This window comes from Anas platyrhynchos, chromosome 21 (assembly GCF_047663525.1).
Source record: "Anas platyrhynchos isolate ZD024472 breed Pekin duck chromosome 21, IASCAAS_PekinDuck_T2T, whole genome shotgun sequence".
Lineage (NCBI taxonomy): Eukaryota > Metazoa > Chordata > Aves > Anseriformes > Anatidae > Anas > Anas platyrhynchos.
In genome coordinates, this window is record NC_092607.1 from 9,814,018 (window position 1) to 9,832,612 (window position 18,595).

The 18,595-nt window shown below is 49.5% G+C and overlaps 1 protein-coding gene across 9 annotated transcripts in view; it reads right to left on the minus strand.

The window, feature by feature from the left end:
* DLGAP4 (DLG associated protein 4) overlaps positions 1-18,595 on the minus strand; it is a 124,678-nt gene that overhangs the window by 26,689 nt on the left and 79,394 nt on the right. The window contains exon 1 of one of the 9 annotated variants that reach the window (XM_072026691.1): positions 15,507-15,552. The exons of 5 other annotated variants lie outside the window; for them this stretch is intronic. Coding sequence is in view for 2 of the 4 variants with exons in the window: in XM_038166073.2 (XP_038022001.1) it covers positions 15,203-15,233 (31 nt within the window). In the remaining 2 variants the exon portion in view is untranslated. Of the gene's footprint in view, positions 1-15,202; positions 15,553-18,595 lie in introns of those variants that run through there. 3 more of the 9 variants (XM_038166072.2, XM_038166073.2, XM_072026692.1) reach the window with 3 other exon arrangements.

Genomic DNA, 18,595 nt, shown 5'->3' on the forward strand with positions numbered 1-18,595 from the left:
GTACAGAACAGTTTCACCTAAGTTCTGCAGATACTTAGTTATCCAGGCACATACGCAATTTCGGGACAACACTTAATCAAATTCACTGGAATGTCCAGTACCACCATCCAGCAAGCTAAGAAAATTCTTTAATAAATTAAAGACTAAGGACTCTGACCTGTTCTTCCTCTTGGCTTGCTTCAGCAGTGATCTTGAAGCAAGAGCATGATTTAAAGCAAATTTTAACACAGTGTGAATCTGCAGTCACTGGATGTCTGGCTTTACTAACACTGCTTTTTTCATTAGGAAGTTACATTCCAGGATGTTCTGTCCTTTGCCTGCCCACCCAGATTCCAGGAGAAGCTACCTCCTCTGGTACATGCAGCACTCCAAGCAGAGGAAAAACACGGAAGATGGCAACACGTAAAGCTAGAAGTGGGTTCAAGTAGGCAAATGTTATTGCTGCTCTCAAATCCAGGATGTTATTAGAGAAAACTCTCAGGAGCCTGACTAACTAGAAAACTGTTTTGTGGTTTAATTCAGCAGTCCCTGCCAGAATGAACAAGTTTGCCTTGGGCTTTGGCTCCTGCACGAGATGCAAGAAGCTTCAAAACATTAAGGTTTAAGTTACCTAAATCTAAAGTGTTTGATTTTTAGATACATAGAATATATATTTTGCACATTACTACCAGAACATTCATTAGTTTCTATTAGATATGTACATGAGCAACAGTGCAATAACATGGAATAGTTACTTCTGAAATTTTAAAGCTAGCTTGCAATCTGACTTACCACCTAGGACAAACAAACCAACAAAAACTGTGATGTCCCACTCATGGGGATGCGAGCAGCAGAGCTACCGCACTGAGGAGCATGAACACAGCTGGATGAGCACAGCTGGAATCACAGCATTTGAAACAGATGGTTACTTCGAGAACAGCGTCCCAGGTTTTCACACTTTGGTGCCAGACACACTATGAAGTACCACTCGGGGTAACGAGCATTCTGCTTTCTGGAAGTAGTTAATATCAGAAAAAAGTAGACCTATTCAGACTCTGTGTTGTGGAACCTCACTCCTTTCCTCTGTCAAAGAGATTTTACCATAAAGCCAGCTAAGAAAGTTATTCATAAATATCATCCACAAAAAGAAAAAGGAACTTTAGTTTTTAATTAGATATTGGAACAGGTACAGACTGCAGGGACAAAAGCTCACATATGCATGAACTCCACTGCTGAAAATGTGAAGTTCCCCCTTTGGTAGATACTGCTAGACTACTTCCTACACTCATGATCATGGCTGTGTAGAAGCCTTAGCTCCAACCTTCACCACTTCGTGGTACAGGATAAGAGTAACCAGAGGACCAGCCCACGGAGCCCAGAACTGCAATCAGCACTCCTGCAAGGGACACCGGTGGCAGCCTACTGCCCCTGCGTGCTGGGCTGCTGTGCATTACACACAACAAACCCTGTGCCAATGCAGCTGTGAGCTGTCACAGTCAATCACAAGCAGTGCTGAGCATGGCATGGATCGGGTACAGTACACATGGACAGGCGGGGAGAACCTCAGAACAGGGCCAGCTGAACAGCATCAGCTCCCCCTTCACGTGAGACAGACTGCTAATAATTCAAAGCCAACCATATGCAGCGGGCAGACAAAACAGGTCTACAATTCTGTTGGTGCATGCTCTGCTGTGACACAGGTATCTCCCAAACCAGCTTCCTCCTGCATACATTTTCTACATGAAAACCTCAAAGGATTTTGGAAGCCTGCAGTTTCTGGTGAAGCGCACTACAGGAGGAGGTTATGCTGTCTCAGGCCAGGCCTTCAAATCCTGCAAACAGGCTTCAGCACCAACCTGAGCACCAGAGGTAAACCAGCAGCTCCACTTTCAGCTGTGAGGAGTTCGGATCAAGCAGTGCAGCAGAGTGTTATCCACCTATGTTTCTACCCTATCCTCACTCAGCATTGCCCAAACTACAGTGCACAAAGTCTGTCTGAAAAAAGCAAGTACCACTGACACAGAACTGATTCACATCCTGGAAGTATGTCACTACTGGCTAGGCCAGGAGATCTTGGACACAGAAACAGTGAAGTGCTACTGTTGTCTTTATGCTTGCCCTGTACGTGACACTGTATTAGTAAGCAGTGCTCAATGTGACTGGAAATAGCCCAGACAAGCCCAGACCTTGGTTCAGTACGTTATCTTCCTTCTGGTGAGGGACTGGAAAAGAATGTACAAGACAAAGAGCAACTGCATTTTTCTTGAAAGAGAGAAGGGTTCCATTATCTCTTGCCACTCACTGATCAGAAGTTACCAAGTGGTAGAGAGACTTAAAATACAGAGTCCTACTCTACCACTCTGAAGCATGGTAGCTTGCTAGAAGGGAGCCTGAGGCTCCCAGATACACTTAAGTGACTTCACTTCTAGTTATCTTAAGAGCACCTGACAGCTTTACACCACCTACTTTTCTCTGCAAGTTTGCTTTGAGCACAAATCTGTATCTTGGATGATTTCTGGATGTATGCAGGAGCTTTTTACCCTTGAAAAAGTATGCGTGGCCATTGCTGCTACATGATCAGGCAGCTCTAGTTTCCAAGTCTATCAGAAATCACACAAGACAACTTGATTTTTATCTCCAGGTCCTGGCTTGCAGCACGCAACCTGATGACTTGCAATCTGAACAAGCACTTGGTGTCACAACCCTTAGCTAACTGGTGCTGAAAGAATGTCTCCAGCTTCAGCAATGGAAAGATGCCCAGACAAACTTGTAATGATTTTCACTACCTTATCTTTCAGACAGAAATGCTATTTTCCTTAACAACTTAAATACATTTCAGAGGGCTATTCTGCAAAGAAAAAAAAAGTTTAAAAGGGAAGAGTGGGCTACTAACTTGGAAACTGCTTTTCATCCTGTAGGTGACCATCTACAGCCAAATCTTGTTTGAGAGACAGATACATGCCCTTCCGTCTACATTTCAGAGAACACAGTGGAATACACTGATTTGCAGTATATCGATTTGGTTCTGCTCCTATCCTCCTCAAGTGATGTCTACTTTGGCTGGCCTCTTTTTCCTTCTGCAGTGCAACCGTTATAAATGCCAGCCAAGTCAGTCTGAGGGATTGCATTAATTCAAGAAATCTGCAAGTAGAAAAAGGGGTTAGCATGGGGGAAAGGATATCTTACCATGCAAACACGTTAAAGCATCTACACTACAGTGCAAGGTGGTCAGCACAGACGTGCTGCTGAAAACAGTTCAGAGGCTGCAGATGACCTGCAAGGAAGCCCAAAATACTGGCGTTCACATAGCTGCAACAGAAGAGGTCTCTGTTTATTGCCAACCTCTTGCTCCCCGAAGCAGCACCATGCTGACCTAGTTTTCTTTTATCTGTCTAATAGCAACCATGGAAGAACCGATCAAAAAAGCAACACCCAGAGATCTGTCACTTGTGAGAGCCACTCCTGTTCTGCCCATTCCTGAGCTGGATGAGCCCATTTCTCACTGGCGGAGGTCACCTGCTGAAACCACGGAGAAAGGAGAAGAGCTTCCAAGCTGCCCCATGAATTCACTCAGGTACTTCATATTTTTTGAAAGACAAAAGACAGCCTACATAGGATCTTCCATTGAGCTCATTACATATAATGTATTATTCAGAACTTGGTAGTAGAAATTATCTGGTCATCAGATAATCTGATGTATAGCTGGTATTCAAGTGTGCCAAAAGCCATCACTGGCATAAGAACAAAGCAACTGGGAGTATTCGATCACAGACTCATCCACAGAACTACCCCCTGTTAACTCCCTAGAGGGCATAGGTTTGGGTATAAGGAACTCCACGCAGTCTCATTCTGAAAGAATAAGCCATTTCACAGCCACTTGTTCTGTTAAATAAAGAAATCTGTTGGGGACAGCTGGCTAGACAAGCCCATGTGAAATGAAGGGACTAGATTTTTTCCTAGTAAGCAATCTATTCCTAGCCTTTAATGGAAATCTCCAAATACTTTGGAATTGGCTATTTTGCTGTATATAAGGGAAACACTGTCTTATCCTTCCCAGAGATGAGGTAGTTTTCTACACATACTGAGAACTCAAAGCATGCTAAATACATATAAACTTAGACCATGTATAATTACAGATGAGCCATTAACTTTTTTCCTGAATTACTTCTGTCTGCAACCTACAGTCTAAAGCAATTTTAGTCAGACTTTTTAGCATCCCTTTTCTTCTCTTAAGCAACTATTACATTAGGAGTCTGAAGAGTCAAGTAGCCTCAGTACAGGCAGCTCCATACCCCTCGTAGGGATCAGGACAGATGTGACCTATGCCAGGTGAAAAACTAAACATTTTCTACACCCTTCAGTTTTTAACCAAGCTGGCCAGACAGCTAGCTGTATTAAGATCAACACCATCACCAATTAACATGGATTCAAATGCAATTGACCTTGGTCATGTTTTTCCTTCCACAGGACACTGAAACAGTTCCAAATAACACGAAAACCACTGTCTTCATGCTACGAGCTGCTCTAGCCCTTCAGCTTGAAAACCCAGCAATTCACAAAGTAAATTAAAACAAGAAGAGGCGTCTGTCAGCAGAACTGTTGGAAAACAGTTTTGATCCCTTCAGGAATACAGCCAGAAATTTCTCACTAAAAAGAATGTTTCAGCTTCCATCTTACATGATATTTTATCCCTTTTGTCTGAACACAAGGCCGCTTAAAACAAGCACCAGTCCCAATAGATCACAGCCCAGAACAGCCCAAGCCAACCGATGCAAGTGCAGCGCAGAGGGTTCTTGCTGAACAGTGGGGCCAGCACACTGAGCACCCCAATCTCACCCCAGAGCTCCAGCTACCCCTCCTGTGCAGGGGGTAACTACATTCCTCCTCCATAGTATCAGAAAAATGCAAACAGAAGAGTTACAGTCAATGTGCTTCTGTGATAGCTATGACAAAGCCTCCTTTTCAAAGGCAATGTGTTTGCCAGGCGAAGCACTGAAGACCAGAGTCTGGCTTTGCACTGACCGAGAGGAGACTATTTGAGAGGTGGTTACAGCTCGCAGCACGCTGTGCCATGCACTCAGCCACCTTACAAAAAACAGCCAAAGCTGAGGATAAATGCATGGAAGAGACTGCACACACCAGAACACATTTCTCACACATTGTCTTAGCAATGGTGAGTCATGGCATTCCAGGAAATAAGGCAAGTTCCCAGCACTTTGGCAAAGAACAGAATTAAGCCATGAAAGAAGCCCAGTTCTCCACTACATTCCCGTCCTCACTGAGCTCACACATGAGGGGATACATGTCAAATCCTGTTGGCCTTCATGATCTCATTGCACAGCTCTCAACAACCACATAATGGGGTAGCAGGGCTAAGTGCCCCCACAATGCAAACAGTTGTTTCAGAAGTTAGAAAGGTAGCAAGAGACCCCCAGAGTTCACTCAAATGGCCACAAAGGTGATGTACCAGCTTTCTAGGCTGGTACCAGAGCTTCTGTGACAAGCTCAGTGTACCTGGGATCCAGCCACAGAAAGCACCCAGCCCACTACAAGGCGACTGGAACGCAGCCGAGTAGGCACTTGGGTTTTTGGCATCAAACATTTGTTAACAGGGCTCAAGTGAAGCAGCGCTGTGATAGCTGGAGATTTTGGGCTTCCTGCCATTTTTTTTTCCTCCCTCAAGTGAGCTCAACACACAGCAATGAACAGTTTCAGAAAAGTGGTTGTATTACACCTCTTCCACCACATTCAGCCTCAGTTAAGGGCTCTGCATCATCCCAGACATCTACTGAGCTGTTCTGCCTTCTCCTCCCAGGTATTGGCTACTGGGGTGGAGGAGTGAGGGGAATATTTGCAACTGCCTCGCGACTACTTCTGAGTGATGCCACAGCATGGGACATCACGATTGCCAACACAGGGACAGAGCAACACAACTGAATCAGAACAGGCCGGTTAGAAAATGAAAGCTCTTTTGTTGTTTGAACCATAGTAATTGATAAAAATAAGAGAAGCTGTTAGAGAAAGTACATCGTTACAACAACAAAAACCTTGCTTTGAGTTTGCCAGGTGAACCTAAAGCTCCTGAACCATGTCTATGCATAAAAAGCCCTTCTAACACTGGAATAGTCATCATATCATTAGCCTCTTTCCTAGCTCTGAGAACACAGAGCACAGCTTGGATCAGAGATACCATTTTTCTTCTCTCATACCAGGTTTTCCCTTCCTTTGTAGCCTGCCCACATGCTTCAGAGGCTTCTCAGCCCATCACTCTTAAGCAAATCTTCCCAAGTGCCTTTCAGCATGCTACAATTAGCACACACATACAACAGAACACAAAAGAAACCAACCCAAGGCTGCCAATCCACACAATGAATCATGCGGGCTAAAACTACCTTCAAAGATAGAACAAACTTGGGATTTGAAATGGATTACATGAACACGATCTGCACGTTCTAGGTATCTACACCGTGTTGTTTTCAACACCCAAAGCAGTAAGGAAGAACCAATCTATGCTATGGGAAGGTAACTTGCCCCTAATAATACCCAAATGATTTCAGCCAAATTCAGCCAAATTCCCTGACTGCTCCCCACATTCCATCCTACTGCACGTGTTAACCATGAAAAACTTCCTCCGGTCCCAGAGATGAGAAGACTGCTAGCTGCACTGCTGCAGAGTGGCCTGGAGCACCACAAAGCTACTAGGAAGTCCCTGGGGCAGAGCAGCTGCTTGGAGCATACCACAGTCAGCCTTTAAGACTCAGACACTTCTCGTCTCTGGATTCAGACAGCTACATTCAGGAATACATTTTACAGCACTCTTCTCAGGTAGCCTAAACACAACAGCAGGATATGAATATACTTGGGGTTACTTTCTGAGAAAGCAAACGTGAAGGTGTAAGCCACAGGATGAAGTCAGGCTGGAGTGAGAACAGCTGCACCCAGCAGAGCAGCTTAAGCACAGCAATACTGATCATGCTCATGAGCTGTGGCATTAAGCCTTCGAGGATAACACCACTTACCAGACCTGCGATGAGCAGACCTATTTTGTGCTTCTCATACAATTTGATGGGAAGAAGAGGCCTGTCACTCTTGGCAGGGGAAACAGAGCACAGGTCCTAGCCCTGGCTGCCTTGTGTCAAGTGGAGGCCAGGCAGTAATCAGGAAAGAAGCTGTTTTATAGTAAGAGGCACAGATGGCAAGAACTGTAATTGAGTTGCTTAAAAAGTGATGCTGAAAATCATTGCACCGTAAGAAATAGCATAAAACATATTTAACAGGTACCCTTAACAACTACAGCAGAAGCAGTTCTTAGCCATAAATCCACCCAGGTGAGAGTCACTGTACACAACCTAGTTCACCCAGAACTGCATTCACATCCACCAGCTATCTGAACACATACCATCACCCATACCCAAAGCATGTTTGTTAACATAGCAAGAACTAGAAGAAAGCAGAACACATGATTAAGTGTGAACCAGACCTTGAAGCAGAGGGAAAAACATTATCAACAGAAGGGAAAGAAATCAGAGAAGCAGAAACAACAACTTCAGAAGCAACCAGCCTCATTATTTATAGTTATTTTAAAGTTATTTTTAGAGCTACCTCTCCCAGCACCCTGGATACTCAGACACTTTAAAAAAAATCAGAAAAAAAATCAAAGGTAAGCACACAAATAGTATGCCAGAAGACAGTGCTTCAAAGTCTACTGCTGTCGCAACACCAGCAGCCTAAATGGCTGGCCCAATTCTGTCCTTTGATTCAAGGAGGCCTCATTAGCCCGAGTCCTGCTTTGCTCTGCAGAGCAAGCACACAGCAACTCCACCAACTCTTCTGGAGAGCTGCCACGTGTATGCTGGGGCAGCTGATGAGAGCTGCAGCAGGCCTGGAGAACAAAGCAGAATGTCAGTCTGACAGGACAAAGCGCAGCACTTCAAAGAGGCAAGCTGACAGACACTTTCATCTCTGCTCTTTAAAGCTCTCTATTTAACACCCAAGATGACAGGTGAGGAAGTTTCCTCCCGCATGTTCAATAGCCCTCCGGTGAGCCACCTCCCCAGGGCAGGCCCCAACAGGAGGAGGGGTACATACCTCACCCACACGTGGTGTCAGTAGCTCACTGCTGAGCATTTGTTCCTCCAGCCCTGAACAGCATTGGAGACACCGCTTCGGGGCTGGAAGACAAGGCGAGGCTCATGCCTGCTGGGAGCCTTCGGTGCGCCCTGCGCTGGCCCCCTTTTGTCACTGCACAGTTCCAGAGGGTCACAGCAGCACACGGAATCATAGGAACCTGAGGTTGGAAAGGACCACCAAGATCATCTGGTCCAACTGTCCTCCTATCACCAGTTCTACACGCTGAGCTACTAAATCATATCTCATAGCACCTCATCCAGGCACTTCTTAAACACTGCAAGGGACGGTGACTCCACCACCTCCCTGGGGGGGCAGTTCCAGTGCCTGACTACTCTTTGAGAGAAAAAAATTCCTGGTATCTAGTCTAAATCTCCCCAGACACACCTTGTGGCCATTCCCTCAAGTCCTATCATTCATTATCTGGGAGAAGAGGCCAACCCCCTCCTCATCACAACCTCCCTTCAGGGAGTTGTAGAGAGGAATGAGGTCTCCCCTGAGCTTCCTCTTCTCCAGAAGAAACATCCCCAGCTCCCTCAGCCGCTCCTCACAGGACTTGTGCTCCAGGCCCCTCACCAGCTTTGTAGCCCTGCTCTGGACACGTTCCAGGGCCTCGATGTCCTTCTTGGACTGAGGGGCCCAAAACTGAACCCAGCACTCGGCTCTGGTGAGGCCGCACCTCGAATACAGGGGGACAATCACCTCCCTGCTCCTACTGGCTGCACTATTCTTGAGACAAGCCAGGATGCCACTGGCCTTGTTGGCCACCTGAGCACACTGCCAGCTCACCTCCAGCAGAGTATCAATCAACATCCCCAGGTCCCTTTCCTCTTCAGTCTTCTAGCCACTCTGCCCAAAGCCTACAGCACTGCATGGGGTTATTGTGGCTGAAGTGTAGGACCCAGAACTTGGCAACATGGAGACCTAATGCTCCTCTCAAACAACTGGACAGCAGCAGGGGTCAGGGGCCAGCGTGCCTGGGTCCTGTCAGCTGTGGGCCTCCCAGGGAGGACGGCACCACCATGCCCAACCACTCACCTCACCCTACAGCAAAGAACAGCAGCCGGAACCGCAGAGCAGCTCCTCCGCACCCAGCTGCCATCCTTCATGCCCCTTACATCTCCTGCAGGCCAGATGTTCACAGCTAAAGTGGCCTAACTCCTATTTACATTATTTCTAACATTTATATATTTCTTCAGATCTGATGGCTCTTTGACATCAGCTCCCTGAAGCGCTCTGAAAAGGAATTAAAGCATCACAAAAATGAAAAGCCAAGAGAGCCAATGTACTGAAACTGCAGATACCAGTCCACAGCCACCAGGCAGGTCAGTTTAAACACTGGCCTCTTCTTGAAGGACAAAGATGTCCACTGAAAGCACACACAAGGCATGCACAATGTGTATAGCAGACAGGGACACCATTTGCTCAGGACTGGGGACAGATCCACACAGGCCTTTTGTTTCCTTTCCCCAAAGGCCTCTGGTTCCTCCCCGTCATTTGGCTTGAGAAGCACGAGCAGCTTCCACAATAGCAGAAACATCGGAGCCTGCGTTGGCAGCCTCCCCTCAGCAACCCAGAGCATTTTACAGTACTCATCTCTAGTAAGCAAGTTAACAGAGCAGTGATAAAAGCTAATGTGAGGCATAATGTAACTATTAGCAGCAGCAGCCTCCAGAGCACCCTAGGAGATTGCAGGGTGACAGTGAGATGCAGACATTGGAGCCAGGTGCCAAGTGCACAGCCAAGCCCAAGCAGCAGAAGCATGGTGGCCAAGGCAATGGGCTGCAGGTTACAGAGCTCCATTTCCTGGTACCCAGGATTTCCCTGCTCAAGACCTTGTCCTTGGCACACTGCAACCTGGAGGGTCACTGAATCCAGCACTTCTGAATCCAAGCAGCACCAGAGCTCAAGGCTGTGCAAACACTGTCCAACTTCCTTCTCCTTCCAATTGAGGAGAATAAGCAGCTGTTCAGGCACTTGGGGGTGGAAGTTCTCCATCCCTGTTCCACTAGTGCCATCTTCCCAAACCCATCTTCTCCCCACGGGAGTCCCCCTGCACACCATACAAGGCTGGGCATGCCACCAGCTCCACACTGCCAAGGAGCTTGCTTTGCTCAGAGGAGCAGCACTAAGAGGCCAAAATCCTCGGCCCAGGATTGTTACTCAACTGGCAGGTCAGACAAGAAAACACTGGTAGCCTTTCAATAGGGAGCATGAAAACCTGGAAGAGTTCCTGGACAGAAGAGTTGTGACTCAGGACCTCATGTTTGGGCCACACTGAGAGACTGGGAAAAGCCTCAGGGTTCAAAGAAGGAAGGGAAAGCTTCTTAACAAAACAGTTACTGAAATGACCTTACAAGAGGCAAGGGGAGTCTGGCTGTACAATAGCACGCTGGCAGTCAAGCTGCTCTGTCGCATGCTGCTCTCTGTAAGAGCAGCACTAACCAGTCTGGCAGCCAAACAGGCAGTGCTGCAGCTCCTAACCAGCACCTTTAGAGGAAGGCTCAAGAATCCTCGTGGGGACATTTCCATTGTGGCCTGGGGCACTTTCTAGCATCAGACATCCACACTGCCTTGCACATAAGGCCCTAGAGATATGGGTTAACTTCCCAGTTTTGAGTTTCAGTTTATTGCAACTATAGGTATCCCTACCACAGCTATGAAGTTTGAGATCCCTCTTGAGCACAGAAAAATGCCCTGCTGGGACTGTGTTCAGTTTGAACATTCCCCAAATATAAAAAAATGCAAGTAATTCTTAGAAGTTTGACTAATCTTACAACAAGAACTTCCATTAAAAATTCCCTTTTATCAACTCTTAAATATCTTTCAGCTTTCATCAAATGCTACCTTGCACTATGACAGCATCAGTAGAAAGTCACATTCAGCTTCTAATCTTTGCTTTAATTTTACACTCTGACAGCTCACGCTACACATAAGAATTTACTTTTTAGACATCACGTAAGAACTTACTTTAGACATTCACTACTTGAGTTTTTCCATCAGTTTCAAACTGGAGAGACAACACAGTAGCTTAAGCTTTGATCTTAGAATTAGGCTTAAAAGAGGAGATCGCTGCAGTCAAACCCGGACTTCTTAACAAAGAGTACTGAATAGCACATACAAAACAGAGAGTCAACATGCCCTTAATGTAAATACTAGTGGTAAGTTAAATTTATGCATCCTTGTACTGCTTCTCTTATGAGTGCTGCCATTCGATGCAGCCTGTTTCTGGCAAGTCCAGTGTAAAGAGACTTTTTGTTCTCTCAGTGTTGCAAGAAGAGATGACAAGCGTAACCCCCCAGACATCCCATATGGCAATGAGGATGGTCAAGTTCCTGCACACGCTGTCTGCTACAAGGGAGCAGCAGCAGGCATGCAGTAGTACTTCAACTCACATAGGTATCAGGTATGTATCAGATAGGTATCATATGCATCCTTCTTGCATCCAGTACATGTACATGCCCCTTCAGCAGTAATTTCACAAGACCCAGCCACCAGCCCTGGCAAGGTAAGAGAATCACAACTCTGATGCTGTTTTCCCCAGAGTATTTAAATGCTGCAAGCGAAAATTCAGGAACAATTCCTCCAGGGGAATTCCAGTTTCCTCTTCTTGACAGAGAAAGGCAGCTTGTGAAGCCCCTAATCAAGTGCACCTTCTCCTCACAGCCCTGTCCAACAAATCACTTGCTCAGGTTTCAGACCTTCAGCAGACCCCAGCATCTCAGCCACAAGTGCTGCCTTCAGGCCTCCTACTTCTTTGCTATATAACCTTACTGTTACACACTGCTGGGTGAATCTGTCTACCTGCTTACAGTTTCCAGGTCACTATAGCAGCATGGCCCAAGAGACTTCCCTACAACCTTTCTGCTTCATTATCACCTGCAGGCAAGGACTGTCACTTCCCCCAGGACTGCTTGTCACCTACCCGGCCAGCGGACTGCCCACACTGCAGGATGTAAATGCTATTACTGCCCTACCTCACCTTGTCTGTTATGCTCAGTCTCCATAAAAACTAAAGAATGGATTCACACATTTATGTATTTGAACACTTAACTATCTTCAGCAGAAATTCCAAGTACTTATGGAACAGCACATTTCAGGCTCATAGGCCATAACCTGGCAGGGCAGAGAAGTGAAGCAGAGGGCTAAACTGAAGCCAGGACTTCAGTCATGGGGCAGTTACTTCCCTTGCCTACTGCTTCTCCAGAGGACAGAAGGCTCACAGGGTGCTCATCTGCTTCAAGTGGCCGATAATTCATTAATACCACAAGAGGAACTGAAGCAGACAATTCCTGCTCTCCTCATTAACTAGCACACCTGTGAATAGTTTACCTTTCACTTGTTTAAATACAGTTTACTTCAAACACCCTGGTATCATCCCGTCCCCACACTTCTCCCTCTGTCCAGGTGGTAGGCTAGCAAGAGGTCACAGGCTGCAGACCAGGAGAGCAGGGAAGGATAAACACATTCTTTATGAGCTCTCCCAGGGGGACCTCGTTCAACCATTCTCATCCCTCAAGCCCCAAATACAGCCAGCACAGAACTTGATCCAATAGTCTGAACTCTAATCTCCTTTCCAAGCAACTGCAATTATACTTAGTATTTCTCCCCTCCCCTTTAAAATCTGCTCTGACAGGAAACACACTGACAACTTTTCACTGAAGAAATTAAAGTAGATTTTTCTTGAACAAGGCCACCCGCCTGCACAGCCTTAATCCTTGCAGCTCACATATGTTACTGTAACTTGCACTGCACTGAATCCAATTATGCCTCCTCAATCCATTAAAAAAATATTTGAGGCTGTCACACAGGTTGCACGGAGCAGAAATATCAGCTGAGGAGACAAAAACAGGCCCTGCTGTAGCATGGCTTTGCAACCTTATTTCTGCAGAGACACCTACAGCATTAAGAGAATTAGCATCAGAGACTTTTACAAGGACCACTGAATAGTTCACTGCAAACTACTGGAGGCTGGACTCAACTCTACAGAGGAGACCAGAACTGACACACAGTTATTTGTAAGTGCTTGGCAGTTATTAGTTATGCATTAAAAGCTTTTAAAATTACATTGCTCTGGCAGCATGCACAGCTCAGAGCGAGCTCACAGAGCAGCAGGTCTCCCATGCATTACACAGTATGTTAGACCAGCAGACATAACCTTGAGCTAAGTAGCCAGAAGTGTCCACAAATCTGAACTGCACATGCAGATTAGGAATCCAACTACTGACTCACCCACAGCTGCAAAGCAAAATGCAAGCTCTCCCCAGCAGCTGACAACATTTGCCCCTTCAGCCAGAGAAGCAGAGCACAAGCTACAGCTGATCAAGTTCCACAAAGGTACCTGTTGACCTCAGAGGTGCTGAGGGCTGCATGATTTACCAATTCACACTATTTTCAATCTTCTCCATACAGCCAACCCACAGGTAAAGAAAATTAAGTTCTGCCATAATTGCCCTTGCTGACAAGGACCTGGTGGGGACTGCCCAGGGCCTTCTTGTCCTTTCAGAGCTGCCATGCCCCACAGTGCCTGTGCCCCTGTACTTAAGAGCCACATTACAGATCCAGGGGCCTCCTGACACCTATTTCAGCTACAGAGAAAAGTCCTGTACAGACACTACAGAAGTAACAGGCTACAGATGCAGAACTCCTTACAGCCGTTTAGCACCTGCATCTTAATAAAGAAGGACAAGCTTCTAGGTTTTCCTTAACTACAACATCTGTCTGCCACAAGTAACCTTTTCCTGAAACCCATGTACTGCTGCAGAGCAAGCACACATTTATCTGAAAGACAAGCAGGCTAGATCTGATCACTAGTAATGCGTGCTCTTCCCCACAAACACAATTAAAGCAGTAACTTCACAGCACCAAATTTCTCCTGGAACAACAAGCACCAGCTAAGCAATTTGGACCCTTCAGAGTCAAGTCTGCCAACTTACACGAGTTGGCAATCTGGCTTGTTATCATCCCACATGATTGGAATTTATTTTTAGGATCCAATGCCACATGCTATGGTGTTTTTTTTTTTTGCCCTCCTCCAACTCACAAGTTAAAGCCCAGGAGCCAGAGATCTCAGTTCCATTCCCATCTCAAACACACGTTTCCGGTATGACCTGAGGTCAAGGTCCATACTTTCATGGAATAAGTAATATTTCTCCTACCAAGATCATCCTAGAAATAATCTCTTTGAACCTCTTAATAAAGACTCCAGTAGAAATTAAGAGCTTGCAGTTACTCAGTGCTTAAAGCAACTGTCAAACACCCTTCCCTCTGACAGCTCACACCACTACCAGAACTGTTCCAGCTATTAAATTCAGAGGCATTCAATTAAATAAAGGAGGGCAGGGCAGCTCACCATTGCCATGGAACACCAGGCAGCCTCAGCTACGACCTGATCTCATCCCAGGCCACAGAGCCTGGAGCCCTGTGTCCAGCACCAGTGGGGTGCTGCTGAGCGCCAGCCCCTGGAAGCCTCGGCATTCACTCAGCACCCAGACACCCCTTCCCAAGGGGAGGCCGGATCCCAACAGCACCTTGACAAGGGGTGGGTGTCACTCCGGGAAGCGTGCGATCTGAACACTATTTCATTCTCTAAACACTATTTCATTCCCTACAGCCCCCAGGGACTCTTTAAAGCCCTTAAGCACCGGGCTGGGGCCCCCGGGCGCTGACCTGCCGTGACCCCACCTCGCTCAGCACAGGCTGGGGACAGCAGCGGGGCATCGGCCGGCCGGGAACGGAGCTCCCCCCGCTCCCCCCCGCTCCCGGCTCCCTCGGCCGAGGCACAAAAGCGAGCGAGGGCCCGGGGCCACCTCCCGGAGCCCTCCCGCCCCTCGGGGCGGCGCCGGCCGGCTGCAGAGCGTCCCCGGCCGGGCGGAGCGAAGCACGGGGGCCCCGACCCCACGGCGGCAGCCACGGCAAGAAGCGGGGGGAAGGAAGCAGGGCCCGGGCCGCTGGGTGTGTGTGTGTGTGGGGGAGCAGCAAGCGGAGCGGAGCGGCGCAGGCAGGCGGGGGCGCGGCATCCCCCGCCGCGGAGCCATGCAGGGCCCGGCCCGGCCCCCCGCCCGCCCGCCCGCCGCGCCCCCGGGCACTCACTCACATTGCTTGAGGAGCTCCAGACACAAAGCCATGGGGAGACACAAAGGAGGGGCGGAGGGGACCGGAGAACACGGGAGAGGCGCGGCGCGGGGGGCGCTGCTCGGCCTCGCCCCCTAGGCTGAATTAATTATGGGGGTGGGTGGGTGGATGGTGGGTGGGTGGGGGCGCTGCGGGCCGCTCGGCCGCGCCGGGGAGGTCGGGCCCGGCGGTAGAAGGGCGGGTGCCGGGGCTGGGGCCGCGCTCGGTGCTCCTGCGGCCGCGGCCGGCGAGAGAAAGGAGGAGACGCGCGGAGCCGCCGCACTCACCGCGCCCGCCCGCCGCTCCGCCTGCGCGCTGCGGGCGGGGCCGCGCCTTTAAAGCCGCCGCCACGCCCCGCGCGTCACCGCGCAGGCGCGGCGGGAGCGGGATTGGCCACGCCCCCTCCTCCCCATGCCCCGCCCCCCCCTGCCCCGCCCCGCCCCGCCCCGCAGGGCGCGGGTTCGGCTCCGGGCGGGGGCGCGGGGAGCAGCGTTAGGGAGATCCTGGGGAAAAGGGAACAGGCTGGGCTCAGGGTTTGGTGGTGGAGTTTCCGTAATAACAAGGAAAAGGTTAGAGATGAGGAATGAGCAGATAGGTATGGAGAGGAACAGATGTCATTGCTTTGTGTGCTGCAGAACAGACCATGGGACACGCACACCCACCCCTTTCCCTTACAGGTGCTCAAGGAGCACACACCATAAATCTTTCTCTGGTGCACACACAGACAACTCTCCCTCTCTCTCTCTTTAATCTCTTTCCTGCTGCTATGTCAGAGAAAGCTATTTCTGGAACGTGAAATCTAGGTCAAAAAGAAGGAGAAAATCTGAAGGAAACGATAACAGTCTCTCCCTTCAAAGGCCGTATGGGGTCAGCCCTGGTTGATAGGATTAGCACGGGGCCACTCCGGTACCTCACTGCTCAGCTGCAGCCCCTCACACCCTGGCTGAGCAGCGTGTCCTGGCCTGTGCCTTGCTTTCCTCTGCATTCAAACCGCTGGCTCTTCCCCACCAAGGGAGTGCTCTGCTCCAGCTCCTGGTGTGCCCATGGCCTCTGTGGCTGCTCGGCTGAGGGAGGAGAAGAGCACAATTTGTCTGTTTGGTACCTGCAGAGGAGGAGGACGGGAGTCTTCCCTCAAAAGCTGTTGCTACATCACTTTTCTGGAAGCCATGGAAACTCGTTCCACAGCACAGCAGCCTTTGGGGGTTTGGGCAGCTGCACGGTGCTGCTGTCCTGTGACACGGCGTGGAGGTGTGTGTGTGCTTTGTCTCGCCGTGCCCCTTCCTGCAAGAGCCCTGCACGGGGCTGTCAGTGGCAGGGCTGGGATCTGCCTTCCCCCAGGGCAGGGCAGGGTTCCTGGCACGGCACCGATCCTGGGAACCATCTCACTAGCTGGGTTGTGGAAAAAAAAAACAATACAAAGGAGACACAAAACCGGCTGGAGGCAGAAGAGGAGCTATTCTGTCCTGCCTTTGAGGAGTATCTATTCCAGGTAGAGAGCCTCATACCCGCTTGGGCTTGGCAAAGCCACGGCCTGTGGATGGGCACAAGGTGTGTGCAACCCTGGCCGCTGTAGGCACAGACCTCGTGCCTGCTGCTGCTTGGAGCCAAGGACTGGGCTTCTTTGGGCTCCTTCTGCACCAGGTTCTGTGATTCCCTTGCCAGGCTGGGCTCAGGGTCTGCAGCCTCTGCTCCACGGGGCCAGCAGAGAGGGAGAACTGGAGGGCATCTGCTGTCTGGAGCTCACCCTCTCTTTTTGGGGGATGTCTTTTGTCTCAGCGACCCATAGCAAAAAGAGATCAACAGAGCCCAGGCCTTGAAGGAGGAGGAAGAGCTGGATCTCCTGGCCTCTCCAGAAGAGATCTGGGCACACTGTAAGGAGACGGGCACCTGGGCTTCTGGGAACAGGCTGCTGAATCCCAGGGCAGGGTGCTGCCATGAGCAAGGCTGACATTACCAAAAAGCATCAGGAGAAGAGCCTGAGCAGGGACTGGTTTGGTGTAAGCTTTCCCTGCTGTCACTGGGGCATAGGTTGGAGGCTGGGCTGGGGTCTCAGCTTGTTTTTCTGTGCTTTGCTCACCTCTCTGCTTTCCCTCTTACCCTGGACATCAAATATTCGAGGCCCTTTGAGTGCAGCTCTGTATCCTCACGCAGTCTATTAAGCAAGCAATTCCCAGTAATGCCTCTAATAAGAAGGAACTGGGGCTGGGGAGCCCTTTGTAATACACAGGAGTCTCTGTGGCTGTCAGCAGAACGCCTGGCAATTAGATGAATAGGTTTCACTGGGGCTTTTCAGTCTCCCGCTTTGCAAAGCACAAAGCTTTGTTTAAGGCTGATCAAGGGCAGCTCATCATCTGTCTAGCTGGCTGTCAAATGGGAGTTAATTGCCCTGTAATATGCTAGTGACACAGGAGTTTGTCTGCGCACACCGCAGACCCCGAGGCTTGCAGTCCTCCAGGAAATACAGCCTGCTGCATGTCCTCTTCTCCTCAGCTGGGGGCTGAACCCCCACAGTACTGCTTAGCTTTACCATTCGTCCCCTCAAAGATCAAGAAACCTGTGTGAGGCACAGCATTCCGGCAGCCGGTGCCTCTGTAGGATGTGAAGAAACCCATTCCTCCCCTTGGTGACCGGGAACATGATGGGAGCAGTTCCCCTGGGCCAGTGCGTGGATGGTGAGGAGGAGGGTGCCCACGGGAGGGGGACAGGGGGAGGACTCCCGGTTGTTTCTTCCCAGAGCCCAGCGTGGAGCAGGGGCTGCGAACAATTCAGGGATGAACACATGCATTTGCAGGAGGAACTGGGACCATGTGGCTGATTAAAGGTGTGACTGCTGTCCGGATATGTCTCCTGCCTTCCCCATTGTGCACACACACAAACACAGATGCTCTTCTCTGCTCCTCCTCTTCCTCCCCCCCCTCACACCCCCCACAAAATGTTTCCCTCCTGAAGCCCCTGCAGCAAAAGTAAAGGGATGGGAGGTGTTCTGAAAATCAGCAAATCTCCGCTGGGTCATGTCACAGAGAGGTGACGCTTGAACGGTGGCAACGAGTCATTTTGAAAGCCTTGAAAGCCCCTTCCTGTGCTCCACCTGCTGTTGTTTGCCAGCACTGGTGGGGGCTTGCAGCAGTGCTGAGCTCAGCATCCTCTGCACTGTCAGGAGGAGCAGGGTGGGAGTGGGCTGTGCTTGTGGGTTGCCCGTGCTCCCCTTCCTGCTCCCCCTCCCTACTGCTGGCACAGGGCACCAACCCAGCGCTGGGTCGCGTGCTCTCCAGTGCCTCCATGCCGGGATCACCCTGCCTGGCTGGACCTGTCTGGGTGTCCCTGTGGCTGACAGGGCTTGCTGCTTGAGATGCTGTCTCTCACTCCTGCCTGCTCT